The 18,424-nt window shown below is 42.3% G+C and overlaps 1 protein-coding gene and 1 pseudogene across 1 annotated transcript in view; one reads left to right on the forward strand and one right to left on the reverse strand.

Moving 5' to 3' along the window:
• Nucleotides 1–411: 411 nt before the first annotated feature.
• LOC121105858 lies at nt 412–814 on the reverse strand (annotated as a pseudogene).
• A 5,834-nt stretch (nt 815–6,648) lies between these two features.
• GUCY2F (guanylate cyclase 2F, retinal) overlaps nt 6,649–18,424 on the forward strand; it is a 122,278-nt gene continuing 110,502 nt past the window's right edge. Inside the window, 2 exon segments of the mRNA XM_008709304.2 lie at nt 6,649–7,378; nt 16,732–17,033. Coding sequence (XP_008707526.1) covers nt 6,649–7,378; nt 16,732–17,033 — 1,032 coding nt within the window.

An 18,424-nucleotide genomic window follows, 5' to 3' on the forward strand; every position in this document is an offset into this window, starting at 1 on the left:
GGTTTTCTACATATGAGATCAAGCAATCTAGGGCCCAAAATAATTAACTTCTTTTCCAATTTTGATGCCTTTTATTTCTTTTTCTTGCCTAATCACTCTGGTTATGAGTTCCAGTACTATGTTGGATAGGAATGGTGAGGGTGGGCATCACCGTCTTATTTCTGATCTTAGAGGAAAAGCTTTCAGTTTTTCACCATTGAGTCTGCTGTTAGCTGTGGGCTTTCATATATGGCCTTTATTATATTGAGGTACATTCCTTCTATACCTAGTTTGTTGAGAGTTTTTACTCATGAAAGGGTGTTGAATTTTGTCAAATGCTTTTTCTGTATCTATTGAGATAATCATGTGATTTTTATCCTTCATTCTGTTAATGTTGTGTGTCATATTTATTGATTTATGTATTTTTTTTCAGTTTTATACCTTTATTTGACCATCAGCGATTAGTTCTCGTCCACATTAACTGTCTGTAGATTTTTAAAAGTGGTGACAGGTACATAGGTAACCAGTGTGTAGAGCTTGTTTGGTGAATCTTCATCCTTTTTACATTTTCTGGACAACCGCACATGGATACAGTATGGAACATTCCTTATTCCTTTGGCCCAGATGGCTTTGTTGAGCCTGGTGTCAATGCACACATCTGGAGTTCCCATCTCCTTCATGGCAAACTTCCAGATCTCTTTGAGTGCCCGAGGCGCACGCTTCTTGAAACCCACTCAATGGATATGCTTGTGAATATTGATGGTGTATTCTCTGGTCACTACCTGTTGATGGCAGAACGGCCCTTCTTCTCCCCACCCTTCTTCGCGGGAGCCATTCTGCCGGGCCCTGGTTGGAAAGCTGATTTATGTATTTTAAACCATCCTTGCATCCCAGGGATAAATCTCCCTTGATCGTGTGTATGATCCTTTTCATGTGGTGTTGAAAGAAACGTTTCTAGAACTTGAGATGTGTAGGCATTGTGCTTAGAAGTAATGACCTGGATTATAACATAAAAATGCCAGCCTTACATCTGGAATTGACAGCTAATCACTTTGATCTGAGGAGCACCAAAAGTCTCTTCATTTTTCTACTCCAAAAGTGGTCTCTCCCCTTTGCCTACCTGCAACTGATGCTCAAAATTGAAATTATAATATTGGAGATTAATTCCTTTGGCTTAAACTTTTCTTGACCTCCTATTAAAAAAGAAACACCATTGGTTGGGGAGGAATATGGGAAATTTTCAAATATTATTAATCTTATACAAATCAGTGGAAATTGTGTAAAGAGCTTCTTTTTCTAGGGTTGTTTTTCTTTCCATTAGTAGAGAGTGTGGAGAGAGTCAGACTTGAAGTTTGAAGACAAACTTTACGTATTAATGATTTTGCTGAAGGTGGTTCCTGGACAAGGCCTAAAATAGAGCCTATTCAAGAACATAGTAATATAAAACATTTAATTTGTGCTCCATTTCTCTTCTTCACTATTTATTGGGCAAGAATTTGTCAAGTACCTACTATGTGTCAGGCACTGTGCAGGGCACTGGACATACAATGATGCAAAAAGCAAGCAGGGAATGTACAAACTACCTTACATGTGAGCCATGTTGGTGGACATTATTGTTCTCTTACTTCTGGTGTACCCAGTTGCATTTCTTGGTGAAATTTCAGGCCATATATTTCCCCACTTTTGTAGTTTCAGGCCTAGCACAAACCAGGATCTCAAAGTATACTTGTTAACAATGAAGATAAGATAATGAATGGTTTTAGGAACCTAGATTTTTCCATGTAAGTTAACTCCAACATTTGATCTGTGTGTGTGGGGGGATCACACTTCACATTGTAAGTATTTGATAGAGGATTCTAGAACAAAATTATAAAACAACCAGGAACTTGATCTGCCAGATAGAAGTAAGTACAAACCACGTGTGAGAATACAACACTAGTGAAAAACTAATTAGAAGAGCAAAGGCTAGAAAATGTTGAATGACTTCAGAAAGCAGTTTAATAGGTGCAGAGGTTTAATAAAGTCACTGCCTAGAAGAAGTAGAGAATCCCAGGATCAATGTATATCAGAGAAGAAAGGGAGCTGCAGATCCTCTGGTCCAGCTGAGGGGGAAAAAAAGAGAGATCTAGAGAGCAGGAATGGTAACTTCAATGTCACATGGCAAGTCAGTGGCAGAACTGGGTTCAGGATTCAGGTCTTCTGATTCCCAACACAGTCCTCTTTATAAACAGCAAGGAAGAACTAGTATTTATTGAAAGAAACGTGTGTTCTCAGCATTCTATCTTATTTAATCCCTCACTTCAAAAGCATTAAATTAAATTTACCTCCATTTTGCTGGTGAGGAAATTGAGAATCAGAACTAACATTCCAAAGTTGTACTCCCAAAACTTCCATTCTCAAAGACTAGGATTAGCTGTATATAGAATACAGTGTGACTGGTACCCCCCACCCCCAGTTGTGTAACACTGAACCCTGATTCAGAGAGCTGTCCCAAGACTGGGCTTGAAGAGTAGAGGCAAATTCCTTCTGGTTGGATAAAGAATGTGTATGCTCCTCCCAGTTTACTCTGCCCCCCCTTATTATGTAATTTATTCTTTCGCGGGGGACTAAGGGAATTTTTAAAACCACAAATGAATTTTTCAAACTTGCTATGGGTAGCAAAGAAGGTATAATAATGGTGGTCTCAGTAACTTCACAGGTTTTGGGGCAGTCAACAGTCTGTCTATTTTAGTGCTTAATCAACTGGGGTGCAAATCCCCATTCTACCACAGTGTGCCCTCAGACAAGTTACTTACCCTTTCTGAGCCTCTGTTTCATCATCTGTAAATGTAGGTGATAACAGGACCTGCCTCAAAGGGCTATGGTGAATTTTTTCCTTTTGATTGAGTTTTTACAATATGATAACACATGAGTTTAGCCCAGTGTTTGATACATAGCAAGAACTCAGTAAATCTTAGCCTTTATTACCCAAATGCTAATTCCTGCCTTAAATGTACCACTTCTGGGAGAGAACTCACAAAACTGGATGTGTTTGGAAGAGAAGAGGCAGTTGGTTGGCCTCTTTGCCCTGTTGTTTGTGAACAGGACTCCCTTCCCCATATAGAGTTACCCTCTCTGTTGTCCACTCCTAGTGGTTGAAAGAGTAAGGTCCTCTAAGGACAGAGATATCATCTAGTTCAATAACATTGTCATAATGCAGACCAGAAATAGGAACCTCTCCTATGCTACTCAGAGAGTGCCCTGGCTCCCAAGTTTTGCCATGAGAGATAAAAGATCGGGGCAAGGGGAGAGTAGAAAGAGAAGCATGTGAGCTCTTGAGTAGAGCTTGGCTTGTAGTGCTGGGCTGGGAGCTCTTTGAAGGCTAAGTCTACATCTCATACCTTATCCACTGTGAATCTCACCTTCATGCCTTCAACACAGTCAGCACACAGAATAAATCTATTTGGGGGAATGGAGATTGGACTAGATTACTCTGAAGGTCTAGGAATAGAGTTGAGGTCCTTATGGATATAATCAGCCCAGAACACCTTTCCACTACCCCCAAAGCAAAGTTGGAAGTTTCCCTTCTCCATCATATACACCCTTCAGCCTCTGGCTCATGCTGTTTTGTGAGATATGTCTTCCCTAAGTCTTTCTTGACCCTCATTGTAACCCACTTCCACCTGTTTACAAATGTTGGGGTATACTGTTGTGGTAGGTCTTTAAGATCCTGCAGGTGTGCTCCTGACTCGTCTCTTGAGGAGCCAGACTTTCCCATAAAATTAGGAATGTGACTCAAGATAATAACCAACAGGCCTGGCACAGGCAGAATTGTTGCCGGTAATAAACAGCCAGTTGAGCTTGATTGGTACACACCAGCACTGATTATCAGCCCTGAAGAGAGCCATGCCATTATTTTGATCTTTGGTTGAAATAAAAAAATCGCTAAGGATTTTCCTCATTAACATCTCCCCTCCAAGCAATTTGTTCTTCTTCTTATGTCTGGTGAGCTTATTTCTGACCTTGGATAACCCTTAATGTTTTATTAATTCATTTCACAAACATTTATCTGATCCTACTATCTGATAGGACCTTGGCAAGGCATTAAGACCCTGAAGAAGACCTCTAGGAGCTCCCAATCCAGTGGGCTCTGTTCCCCATAGGGAGCTGCCCTCGTTATTGCTCATCCTTTCTGGTTGAAAGTATGAGGGCCCATAAATATAGAGATATCCACCAGTATCCATGTCACAATATAGACCAGAAATAGGGGCAATTTATAAATCAGAGTGACACCTTCCCTAATGGGTATAAGTATGAGGCATAGATGGAAAAAATAATGAACTCAATCTGAGGGTGTTAACTAAGGCTGCACAGAGGAGGGGACACTTCAGTTGGGTCTTGAAGGTAAAGTTCGTCAGAACCCAGGAGTGTAATGTGAGAGGAGGGAAGAGGGAATTCCAGGCAGAAGAAATGGCATTTTCCAAATCCTATGCCTGACAGGCTATGTGATATATGTCTGTAGAACTGCAGGAAATTTACTGTAGCATCAGGTGAAAACAGTGGGAGATGGGAGTATAAAGGCAAGGGCTAGATGGAGAAAGGCTCTGCATGCATCACCTTGAAAGAATTCTCTACGTTTACTGCCTCCACTTCATTAATTCCCATTCATTTTTGACTCACTGTGGTCCCTTAACTCACAGCCTTACTCTGAATCCAAATCCAATGGACAGATCCTTTTCTATCTTTAGCTTACTTGACTTCTCAGTGGAGTGTGAGATGGGAGAAACACTTCTCATCCTCCAAGCTTCATCTCCCTTGGATTATAAGATACCACCCCGTCTTTTGGATTTTGCTGTTTCCCTGGACTTGTCATGTAAGTCTTCATTATGACATCCTTTCTCTCTGCCTGACCTTGAAGTGACATGGATTCTCAGGGTTTTGTCCTATCTTCTCTCTTTACCTCACAACTCTCTTTTGTCAATCTTCTACATGTCTTCAATTATCCTCTATCAATTGATTACACTCATATTTCTATCCCTAGCTCAGCTTTCTATGATGAGATCCAGTGTGTCAAATTGTCCCCTGGGTATTGCCACTCGTATACTCTATAGGCATTACCAGTTCATCATGTCTAACGGAAGGCATTAGATCTCCACCCCCTTCCTCCAGTGTTCCTTATCCCAGAGACTTGTATCATTTTCCATCCAGTTGCCTAGGTCTAAAAAGCTCAAAATCATCCTGGAGTCCTTTTCTTCCTTACTTTCTCCATTCTTTCAGTCACGAAGTTGTTGTTGGTTCTACTTTCTTAATCTCCTTGATATTTTCTAATCTTGGTGGAATTCATCTCCATTCTTCTACACCTGCATGACCCCTCTCTTGGTCTGTCAACATTTCCCATATGGAATTACTACAACAGCTTCCAACCTGGAAGCCTCCAGTCTTACGCCCTTCCAACCTGTTCATCACACTGCTACTTGAGCAATCTTCTAAAAATGGAAATCTGATTATACCATTTCTCTGCCTAAAACTATTGTCTACAGGATTAAATCTAAAAACCTATGAGTGGCATGTAAGAATCTTGGTGACCTGGCCTTTGCCTTAGCTGACATCATAGATTTGAAAGGAAAAAAATGCCTTGGAATTCTAAGTATCTAACATATCCTCTTCTTTAAAAATATGTTTTAGGGGTGCCTGGGTGGCTTAGTTGGTTAAATGTCTGACTTTGGCTCAAGTCATGATCTCAGGGTCCTGGGATCAAGCCCTGAGTCGGGCTCCACGCTCAGTAGGGAATCTTCTTGTCCCTCTCCCTCTGCCCTTCCCCCCACTCATGCCCTCTCTGTTTCTCTCTCAAATAAATAAATAAAATCTTTTTAAAAATAAAAACATTAAAAAAAAACCCTCTGGGTCTTACTGTACGCTGTTCCTTCTGCCTGGAGGCACTTAGCACCAACCTGCTCATAACCCCATTAACCTAGCTGACCTTTCTTCAGTACTCAAGTTGGAGAGACAGTCCCTTCTCCTCCCTCCTCACCTCCCATGAAATCAGAGCTTGGGTGATCCTCTATCTTCCTCTGCTGAGCCACTTAAATGATACTATTTTTTTACTCTGCATTGCCATTATTGGTTTATATCTGTGTCTCTCTCCAAGAGGCATTATGGTGGAGAAAAGTGAATGGATTTTAAACTATAATAATGGTAACGATAATAATATCACTAATATAATGCTAACAATACGCCAGACCCTGTCGTAAGCGCTCCCTGTGTGTTTATCTGTGTAATCCTCACAACGCTGTGAAGTGGGTAGTTATTGCTGAAGTTGAATCAGCAGGACTCGGTGATCGATTGAATGTGGGGGCAGAGGAGAAGGAAGAACGTCAGCTGACTACCAGGTTTCTGACTGGAGCAAGGGGGTGAACAGTGGTTTGAGGTGCCATCTATTGAGATGGGGGGTACAGAAAGTACAAGAAGAAGAAGCGTTTTGGTCAGGGTAGTGGAAAGAAACTTTCAGTTTGGGGACTGCCACTCCTTTGCCATTCTTTTATAATGAATCTTTTCAGAAGCTTCAGGAATAATGCAAGTAATGACTTTTTCCTTCTGATTGACAGGCATTTGGAAACACCACGGTCCAGCTCAGGGAAGCAGACTAACCTTCCAGTAGTTCTTCACTAGCTTGCTAGAAGCAGGAGGGCTATGTTTTTGGGAGCCTGGCCTTTTTCTCACCTTATGCTCTGGTGTGTGGCTCCCAGAAGACAGCGAAGACACTATGGCCTTGCAGCCTTCAAGTTCCTGTGGTGTTTGTGCCTCCTGGCCCTCACATCGCTCCCTCAGCAGGTGTGGGCACCCCCTTTCAAGATAGGGGTAGTGGGCCCTTGGGCTTGTGATCCGTTGTTCTCAAAGGCTCTGCCTGAGGTTGCTGCTCGATTAGCCATTGAGCGGATCAACAGGGACCCGTCGTTTGAGCCAGGTTACTCTTTGGAGTATGTGATTCTCAATGAAGACTGCCAGACGGCCAGAGCCCTTTCCAGTTTCATTTCTCACCACCAGATGGCCTCAGGATTTATTGGCCCTGCCAATCCTGGCTACTGCGAGGCAGCCTCGCTCCTGGGAAACAGTTGGAACAAAGGAATTTTCTCTTGGGCTTGTGTGAATTACGAATTAGACAATAAAAACAGCTACCCGACCTTTTCTCGGACACTCCCTTCTCCCATCCGTGTGCTGGTAACTGTCATGAAATATTTCCAGTGGGCTCACGTGGGAGTCATTTCATCAGATGAAGACATTTGGGTGCACACCGCCAGTCGAGTCGCAAGTGCCCTTCAGAGCCGTGGCTTACCTGTAGGGGTCGTCCTGGCCACAGGACAAGACAGCCACAGCATTCAGAAAGCTCTCCAGCAGATTCGCCAGGCGGACAGAATTCGCAGTGAGTGCTTTCTCCCTGCTGAGGTTTAAACGTGGCTTGGGGGATGGGGTATTACAATCTCCAAAAGGTTTCCTACCGTTTCACCCTAGGAGAACACATGACTCCCCAGGTTTTCAGGTGTCCGCCTTCTTTCACTCACACTTGGGCTCCAAGACCGTCCAGCGTCAAGGGAGCCTCGTTTATGAACTAAATAAAGGTACAAAGAACTCGGTGGTTAAAATGCCCTTGGGGGTCAGTGCCCACTCTCAGCATCAAGAGCAAAGGGAGCCACCCCCCCACATGCCTTTAGGACCCCAGTAGTTTCAGATCGGCCAAAGAGGGGTGCTCCTATGCTCCATTTTGGTCTGTTCTTGGCACCTGCTTCAACACATTTCTTGGAACCTGTGTTCTCTGGACTCCACAATATACATCTCCCTTTTGTCCTCGCCCCCCCCCCCTTAGCTCCCCAAACAGGGCTTATCTCTTTGTAGCACACAACTAGCTGATTTGGAGGAACCTAGCTGGTAAATAAAAGCATCTTAAAATGAGGAGACTGCCCAGATTTTAACCTTTCTCTTTCCAAGAGAAGGTTGATGTTCAAAGGTGATTTTTGCAGGACAACAGACAAAGCGTGAAGCAAAGGACTGACCCAGCAAAGGTACCATCACTAGAGCGAGCTGAACAGATTCAGGGGAAGAGGAGCCCTTCCTGGTCCTCTTGAATCCGATGTCTCTTACATATTCTTACTGCAAGCCCTCGTGGCACTTGGTTTCGATATTTTCTATGCAAGTTTTTTAAAGCTCGATTTTTTTCCGGAAAGTGGTAGTGATTTGTGGGAACACTGCTCATCTCCCCATTAGAGGCCACTCCACCGCTTAAGAATGGACAGCTCAGAAACTACTTGTCCAATTGATTACTGCTAGGATTAGCCCTGGTCCGAGTCATTTCCTTAACATAACAATAGGTTTGCTAGAGAATGGTCTGGGTTAGCCTGGCCTATAAACAGAAGCCCATTTTAAGTTTCAAGTGTCACCGGTATTGGACCTTAATTATTATCATTATGGGAAGATGAGGGCAAGAAGATTTAGTTCCTGGAACTACAGTAGTCTGCTTCCAGCTCCAGTCTACAAGATTCTATAATGTTAAGCAATCAGTGTGGCTCTCATTACTTCATAATAGAGCTTGATACTTTCAAAGCAGAGCACAGAATTATTTTGAAAGATATAAAACCATTTCCAGGGAGGAGTCATGCCAGAAACAGGCTCACAGATTTCGTATCATAACCGTAGAATATGTTACAAATCTTCATGAAGCCCAGTGTCTCCTGCAAGCTTACATTCCATGAGTGTTTCACATCCCACCCATTCTAAATAGTATACTCTTCAAAATGACATTTTGGCCTCTACCATGAAATGTTAAATAAATCCAGGCCCTGAAACTCTTCGGGCTGTCAGACTGAAAGGAGTTAGGATTGAGTGCTCACCACCCACAAGTCCTTTGAGGCAGAGAGGTCGCAAATGTACATATTATTGTCCTACTCTTCGAGATTCATTCCTTTAGGTCGATGGATCTCACTCTGTGAGCTAGAATTACCTGGACATCTTTTCAAAATGACTGGTTCCAGAATGCCACCTCCAGAGATTCTGGTGGTCTGCAGTGGGGCCCCAGAAGAGGTATTTTAAATAGCCTCGCAGGTGCGTGTAAAATATAGCCAGGGTTAAGAATCCCTGCTTTAGGGGTGCCTGGGTGGCTCAGTCGGTTTGCCATCTGCCTTCTCCTCAAGTCATGATCTCAGGGTCCTGGGATTGAGTCCTGCATCAGGCTCTCTGCTCAGCCATGAGTCTGCCTCTCCTTCTGTGATCTCACTCGCTTTTGCTCTTTCTTGAATGAATAAATAAAATATTTTTTAAAAAAAAGAACCACTGTTTTAAGTTAATGAAAATGCAAATAAATGTTCCTTACTTTAGGTTGCCAGTCATTTTTGTCTTAATATAACTTTGTTTAATCTGATTGTTTTCCTCGTAACAGTATGCATCAGCCCATTAAAGGAATGGAAGTTTTAAGATGGCGTGGGGGAAGCCTAGAGAGGAAGGTCTGTGCTTATATGGAGCAGAGGCCGACCCTGGGTAGGGAGGACAGCAACGGGAAGTGAAGTAGGGACTCAAAAAGGGAGAGAAAAGGGAGCAAAGACAAAGCTCTGCACTGCAGGATTTTGCCTCTGGTTTCGGACAAAACATAGGCAGACTCAGATGGGGCATGCAGGGACCTCAGTGACAGGAGTCAGAATGTGGGTGGGCGTGGGGAGCAGGGAAACTGAGCCATCCATCAGGCTGTGGCCTGAGTATGACCTCTGACAGTGTGGAGTGTCCAAAGGTGTGTGGTACTCACATTTGGTACAGCCAGTTGGTGGCATCCAAGGGCACGCCAAAGGGTGGGTGGGGTGTGACGCTAGGAGTTGCGGAAGGGGAGTGAGTCAAAGTAAGATAGTCTTGTTGTCGGGTGAGAGCAGTGTCTCAGCCAGTAGAAGCATGAGAAGCAGAGTCCAGACTATGAACGTAAGTAGACTATCAGGACTTGAGCCAAGCCTCCTGGAGTATAGGGCCCATTTCCGGTCCCATCGGAAAGTGGGAGATCTGGTGAGAAACTGAGCCAGAGGCCAGTGAGTATGGACTGGGACAACAGGGCAGTGAGGAAGGGTACAAGCACATGAAGCAGGGCATATACCAGATCAGATATCTGGCTGATTTTTCTAGCCCCTCTTGTGTGGTCGGACCGAGACTGCTGAAGTATTCTTCACTGTTCTTTATCTAGATTGAAAAGGCACTAAGCTTTTTGTGTGAGCTCGGCTGAGCCTCCTTCCCTATTCTGCCGGATATGAGGCTACTCCTTACACTGTGGGCCCTCCACCCGAACCTTCAGAGAAGGACCTTTTGTGATGTACAAAATATGGTGGAAATGGATCCTTTCCTTTGGAGAGGCCCAGCAATATCTGGCAGTAATAAAAATAGTCGAAAGATGGGTTTTGTCCAATCTGTTCACAATAACAGTGATCCCAGCCGCGTGTGGTGGTGGTAGTGAGGAATAGTGGTGGGGAGGAAGGGGAGAGAAAGCGAGTCTACTGTGGGCGGGTGTGTGGCTTCTCATTTCTGTAAATTTACGTTTCCAAGTAAGAAGTATCACTGGCACCTCACTGGCGTCAGAAGAACAGTCTTTCTCAGAAACGGGTTTAAATTCTGCTTACACAATACCGAGGCAGTGCTAACATTTAATAGTAAAGATGATAATAACAATAATAATGGCCGTGGGCTCTTTGGAGGGGAAACAGCAGGGGTGTTATTAGATGCTGCCCTAGAGACAATGAAAGCAACCATAATACCACTTTACATGTGAACAGCTCTCTACAGTTTACAAGGTATTTGCATATATTTAATCTCGTTTAATCCTCAGGATTACCCAGAAGATAGGTATTTCCTTCCAAGTTTCACAACACCTGTGAGTTTCACATCACAAGTAGGTAGGTGTAGGCCTTATTAACAGCAAACAATGGGGTAAATGAAGTCCCAGAGAAGGGGGGATTCAGCCTCTTCCAGATGCTCAGCTCATTTCCTCGAAGCTTCAGAAGCAATTACTGATAATCTTTGTTTCTGACAAAGTCAAATAGGAAAGATAGTAATCAAAGACAAAGGGCCTCAATTTACAGTCGGGGCTGCTGGATATGCTTATGGAGGTTGTGCCTGGCAACAGGGAATCTAGCTAAGTGGGCAGGAGGGACAAAATCCAGTTCATTCTCTACTTCAACCATGATCCCATGGCATAAAAGAGCATCCACTCCCCAGGCCAGGCGGAGCACCTGTTGGACTGCAATTACCCAGAAGAGATTTTTTGTTCTTGTTTTGTTTTATTTTGTTTTGTTTTTTGCTAGTTCTCACAAAGGCTAGCAGGAGCCCTCGCTGAAAAGCTCTTTGGAGAACTTTTCAAATGGCTATTTCAAACCTTCCTCTCCTCTCCTCACCTTTTTCCTATCAATGCTTGGCTGATTGTGAAATCCTTTCCATCTGGGTTTACCAGATTGTTGAACCATTGGGGATACCTTTAAATCCTTTCAAATTGGGAATGCTTCATTACAATATGATATCTAGAAAAAAGGACACAGAATGGTCTTCTCTTGTTTGTCTGAAATTGAAAACCTTATTACTATGTTATTGCTAGGGATCTGGCTAGCCTCTTCCCATCTATTGAAGATTATTGTACATTGAAAAAAAAGACAAAGAAATAATAGCAACATTGGTAAGAGCTAATATTTCCTGAGAGTTTATTGTGTCCTAGTCATTTTGCAAAGGTTTTGTACAGACCATCTCATTCAGTTCTTGCAACATCCCTATATAATAAGGTTAATTATTGTTTAACACACTTTATGGATGAGATTTCAGAGGCCAAAAGAGGTTAAATAACTTACCAAATGTCACACAGCTAGTGAATGGAAAAGCCAGGCTATGTACTCAGGTTGGTCTAAAGCAGTGCCTCTCAAAGCTTGCTGTTGACCAGAATCCCCTGGAGGGCTTGTTAAAACACAATTGTGGGGTTCCTTTTCCAGAGTTTCTGGTTCAGGAAGAAAGGCTGGGGAAGGACCCTAGAATTTGCATTTTTAACCAGTTCACAGTGATGCCCATGCTGCTGGTCCAGGGATCACTCTTTGAGAACCACTGGTCTAATGAAAGACTTTTATTCTACTGCCCCTGTCTACCTGAGGTATGGCCTTAAAGCATACTCACTTGAGATCGTGTGTGCCATGCAGGGTGTATAATTCAGCTCTTCCATTTTTCTTTCTTAATTGTTGGGCCCACTGATGAAATTCTTTTAAGCGCTCCCAAGGTAGTGGGTGTTGGCCTTATTTTCCTACAACAATAATGACAACGACACTGCTAATACTATGGATAAGAGGCTTTGTGTTGATAGGGCATTTGGTATAGGATTTGGTATGGAAAAGCGTAAATAAATGTAAAGCGTAAATAAATGTAAAGGGTGGAAGACAACCTGCTCTCACGAACGGGTCCGATATCTGTAATGATAAAATTATTGAAGACCTAGCACAAGAGGAAGTCTCTAAAGAGGCATCCAGCATCTAAGCTTTCAGCATTTAAGAGGCCTTATCCGTATAGCAGTTTTTAAAAAGTTGAAGAAAACATATGTTGCAAGGTGTGGAGAAATATTAAAAACTGACCTCAAGCTGGACAGTGATGTGAAGGCAATAAATGCACTTGCAGTACCAATTTTATTGGGTATGAGAAAACACGATCTGGTGTAGGTGGAATGGCCATTAAATGTAATGTGCGTCTGACATCGTGCTGAGCTTGCACCGGTCCAACACTGGTGGCAGGTAAGTAAGGGGTTGTCTCTGGACTTAAAGCCAAAAATGTGTGTGCTGGGGTGGGGGGGGGTGTCCTTAGCTGATAGAAAAAGTCACACATTGCCCAGTGCCGTGTTCTTAAATAGTGCTCTGAAGGCCTTCTGTGCCCAATCACACTGGGGGGGGGGGGCGGAGCTGGGAAACAGAAAGATTCCAGGGCCTCCCACCTTTTTCTTTTGCATCCATTTTATAGACTGCGTAGAAGAAAGCTGACAGGAAGAGGGTCTAGATGTACTTCTTTCACAGTATGGCCAGATGGCTGAACCCTGGGGACTTGGGATGTGAGACTTGGGATAAATCACAGAACAAGCCCCCACTTTCCTCTGGCCTGTGTACTTTCCCACCCTCAACATTTGTTAAAATGAAATAGCTTAAAATAAATGTCAGTGATAAGAGATGTCACAAAAGTGTTGAAATGAAGATAAAGAACAGTAGAATGGAGGGGTTGTTTCTGTGGATTGGGAGCAATACTGTGGGCTCACAGTATGATACGACTCAACTCCTAAATACTAAGGACTTAGGTGTGAGGCTGGGCCCATTTTCCTCCACTAAGGCTCTATAGCCAGTAATCTGTGAGAAATAAAAAAGTGAACTTTGCCTTCTGAGGAACACAGTTCCTCTATCTCAAGGAACTATCAGACACAGTATTTCAATATAAGAACAAAAGTAGGAGTTGAGCAACTTAGTAATAGACTTCTCCTGGAGTTTCATGATGTTTCTTACTCCTGGTGTTGAGGGTGAAAGAGAAGGTCCTAGACAGCCTGCCCTAGTGGGAACTACCATATGAAGACATAGCTGCTGGATGTCTCGAGTGGGGCTCAGGAAGCTCAGTGAAAGTGCTAGTATCATATCGTGGTGAGCTGGGATCTCAGCAGGATGTATCTCCTGATCCTTGTTTTGGCTATAGAGTGGCTGACTATTAACAATCAGGATGGAAACTTACAAATTAGTATTATTCAAAGATCACCCATTGACCCTGGCCTTGTCTAGGGTTTAAGGTTTCTGTCTACTAATCCTTTCCTGACAACAACTTACAGGTAAAATCCCATTTTAATGAATGTAATTTTGAGATAATAAAGCTATTTAGGAAAATCATCATGTAGAACAGATGCATCCACAAATCCCTGTTCACAAAGCACTCAATCTATTAAATTAAGATGTTGTTTGAATTCAGTATTTATGCTTTCTACTTTAGTCGTGTTCAATGGCAAGGTCTTGCCATGCAAAAACTGGAGGACACTGTGATCATACCCTCTCAAGGCTTCCATTTTCTCATCTGTAAAATAATGGGGGAATGAAAGGACCTAGTAGGTCTCAAAGAGTCTTTCCAGTTATAAGAATTCTGACTCTTTGTCCAAGATACCCTTAGTGTGGGCCAATGAAAGAAAAATTACAAGGAGAAATTAAGGTTGAGGGTAAGGTCTTGAGCATAATTAATGCCACTAAGCATTAAAGGACAAGTATGGTAGAATTTATCTGCTCAGTAAATATCACTCAACTTGTCCCTCCACACTAACAATCCAAATATGCCCATGCCTCACCTCTCAAGGAACCTACAAGAGATACCCAAGTGTACAACCTCTCTGAATTTTTTGGACATTCATTTAAACAATGTTCATTGGGTCCATAAGATGTACCAGAATACAGAGATAAATAAGACACAGTCCTTGACCAGTCACTGGGTACAGGCTGATGCCGAGAAAGGGGTACAATGTGATAATGACTGTTTAATAGCCGGCTCGTCATCATGGCAAAATAGCCCTGATTTGTAAGATTTGCTGATTTTCATGGAGTGATTTCCACAGTCACTCCCATCATGCCCAATTTCAAACTACCAGTCTGACACTGACTAGCGCACAAAATCCCTGAAAATTTAACCACAGGCTCTTGTGAACTAGCACCAGCCAGCTCTTGAGGGGGTGTGACCCTGTGAGAGGTGGCTCTCCTCAGCTGAGGGCAATTCTCAGAGAGTGTTAGCTATCATCTCCTAATACTGCCCCACCCCCAGCAGCTAGGAGAAGGAGTGCTTCAGTCCTGAGGGGTGCAGCTGGGTGGTACACCACGGCACCCACTACACATACTGTATGTTAAAGTATTTGCTGTGTTTTAACCAACACAAAGCACATAATTCCATTTGAGTTTCCATCTAGTGAAGTAATTTTAATATTCCTTGAAATATAGTAAATAAAATTTTATCTCTATTGGGTAATCTTGATCAAGTCACCTAATCTCTGTTTTTTGTTGAAGAAAGATGCCAATACTGGCTTGCTTGCTAAGGATCCTGGTGGATGAACTGGCCAATTAACTGAAACACCTGACTTAACTCATTTCTCCCCCTCAGTGGACCTGTTACTGGACTAATTTGACCAAATCGATTCACGTTTAATGGTGTAACCACACTTAGGGAGTTAGATGTCTTTGGTTCTAGTTTTTCCTTCTAAATCCAGCTCTTGCCTTGTCAAACGTCTCTGGCACTCCATTTTCCCATTGTGCATTGTGTAATTATGAACGAAGGAGGCTGGATTCCTTGTGTGGCTCATGAACTAGCTCCAAAGATATCCCAGAGTATTTGAAGGAAGATTTAAGGATCAGAATACATGTAAAACCTCTTAGGGCAATTATATTGAAGGAACTAATGGTCATTTGAAAACTCAAAGTTACACTGTGTATGTGTGTGTGTGTGTGTGTGTGATTTAAATCATCTTCATAACTTGCTAGTTACACCTTAAAAAACTGAAAGGTATCAATTCTAGGTCAAAGGGGAAAGTTTCTGGGGGTATTTAACCAGTGTAAAAAAGGTTTTGGAAATAGATGAAGAAATATGTAAATGCCAAAGACCAGTCATTGACCATAGTTAAGCGTACTCAGATCCTGAGATTAAAGATTCCGTGTTAAGCACGTATAATTAATATTTACCAATAGCAATAGGACCTTTGCCTGTTTTCAAGGAGCTGAGAATACTTGTCAGGCATTATCTAATTAAACTACTCAATGTACCTGTGAAATACTTTGGAATCTACATTTTAAAGATGTGGGCACTGAAGCACAAGTGGGCTTAAACTAAACTCATTTGGCATTCCAAGGGCGAAATTGGATAGAAGACTTTCAGTCTCATGATCTTGCTGCCATTCTTCAACCGTGGCCTCCTCTAATCCACTCTATTCTAGCATAGCCTTGCCAAACAACATAGTTTCATAAGTCTAGGAAGAATTAAATAGAGTGCAAAGTAATTCCAATTATAGGGAAGTTAGATTTTTAAAAGTTGAACATATCACCCATAATATTATTAGCGTTTAGAGGTGAGCGTGAGCTAGTGCCATTCATTGTCTATAATGGCCATGGCGAGGGTGGGAACAGTTGTGCAAAATCTATTGGAATGTATGTTTGCAGGAGCTGGGCAATACATAGTGGTGGTCGCTCTAAGAATGTTCCCCATCCTCTCCCTCTAGCCTTCTTATTCTGAGGTATTAATAATAGCTACTAGTTTTTGGGTGCTATGCGTTAAGCCCACTATACGAATTGTTCCTTCAAACACAACTACCACCCCATGAAGTACATATTTATGATCTCCATTTTATAAACGAGGCAGAGAAAGGTAAAGCAATTTACCTAAGGATATACAGCTAACAATAACTAGTGATGTTAAGATATAAACCTGACTATTCCAATCCCAAAGCCTCTTCCTTATGCTACCTTCCGTTTGCTAAATTTGTTCTTGTTCCTTTCTAGTAGTAGGCTCTGCAGGCTGTAGACATACCTGTGTCATCCCTATGCCTAACCCAGTGTCCCTGAACATACCTCAGCCTGAGCTCAGGGCTTCAACATCTTGATCATCTTAGAGGCATAAGATAAAAATCATTTACCAGTTGGTTATAACGCATTTATTTCTTTCTCCTGATCTGTGGTTTTTGGAATTCTATTTTGCTAACATATTACTGCCATAACCTCCCCGCTTTGTTGGTTTCAGTAATCATCATATGTATGCATTCGGCCTTGATTGGGGGAGAGACTCAGACGCATCTCTTGGAATGGGCTCATGATCTGAAAATGACTGATGGAACCTATGTCTTTGTTCCCTATGATGCCCTGCTCTACAGTTTACCTTATAAACATACCCCCCACCAGGTCATGAGGAACAATCCAAAACTCCGGGAAGCCTATGATGCTGTGTTGACTATTACAGTGGAGTCCCAAGAAAAGACCTTCTATCAAGCCTATACTGAAGCAGCAGCTAGACATGAAATTCCTGAGAAGCTGGAGTCAGATCAAGTAAGTGCAGATTTACAAGTTATCATAAGCAGAGACCCTCAAACATCAGGAAGGTCAATATTATTCCTATGAAAACCTCTATTCCATAGGCAAGTAATCAAGAGCAGGCAACCACGCACAAATTAAAAACACCTTTTGTTTCCAGAAAACATTTATTAAACAAAGACGCATTGTTGAACCATTTTTTTAAATTGTCAAGCCACCCACAATGACAGCATGCAGCCGTGAAGAATAAATAAAATATATTTAAGAACAGGGAAACAAAGCTTTTATATACACCAGTGCTGTTCAAGGGGGCTAGAGAAGTCTTATTTCTGACCCAAAGTTCAGCTGGCTTGAATAGTTCTAAATCTAGTCAAAGTAAGAGAGCTTGTGTATAAGACCATATTAACTTTATTATTGATAAGGCTGGTATTAGAGACTGCGGCTTCTGTTTGAGGGCATTCGAGCTTCCCAATACTGAATCTGAGGATTACCCAGATTTCTCCACCCAGTCAACAGCTTTGCAAGACCACCATATTCTGGCACCAAAAGGGCAATGCCTTTTGTAAAATGTAGAGCCCGGAGGAGCATAGTGGAGTGTGTGCTTCCTATAGGTAGCTGGCTCCCAAGAGAAAGAAGTCAGGAGGGGCTAGGCTACACATCCTTAGTTCTTCCAAATTAACCAGTTAGGTTAAGTCACTGCTCCTTTGTGGGAAGGAATGAGTAAGGGCATGAAGAGAGGTCAGATGTTTTTTTGCTAGTAGAGCTATTTCTGTATGAAAGGAATTATTTGGAATGGGGAAGGATTCCTTCCTTATAATATGCAAGACATGATATTTACATGTGTATAAATGAATATATGTATAAACATATTTCAGACTCAAATCACAGACACTTACGGGCTGGAGGAAGGTAAAGGAGTAGCGAGGGGAAGAAAATAGAGAAAGGAATGGAGAGCAAAGACAAAAACAAAGAGGAAACATCCAAAAAAGACAAGGACTATGGGAAGAAGGTGGGGAGGCCAAAGATATCAGATTCAAAAAAATACAGAGGCAATTTTTATAGGTTGGAAGCTAGATGTAAAAGAGAGCAGTCATTTTTAGAAGTATTTAGAATAACACATAAGAAGAATTAAAAGTTCTAGCATTTGCTAGCATAGTGTATCAGTTATAATACTTCTGGCTGGAAGTAACAGACTGTTCAACACAAAATGACCCAAGTGATTTTTCTTTTCAAAATTTGAAGGTATGGGAGCACGAGGATCAGTTAATTCATCAGCTCGATGATGTTATCAATGAACCAGGTTTGACTCAACTTTCCATTTACAAGCCATAGCATGCTATCTTGCCATCGTGATTTGGTTGGTCTTATGGTCCCATGATGGCTGCCACAGTTCCAGACATCACATG

Source organism: Ursus maritimus (assembly GCF_017311325.1).
Source record: "Ursus maritimus isolate PB19 chromosome X unlocalized genomic scaffold, ASM1731132v1 scaffold_X1, whole genome shotgun sequence".
Lineage (NCBI taxonomy): Eukaryota > Metazoa > Chordata > Mammalia > Carnivora > Ursidae > Ursus > Ursus maritimus.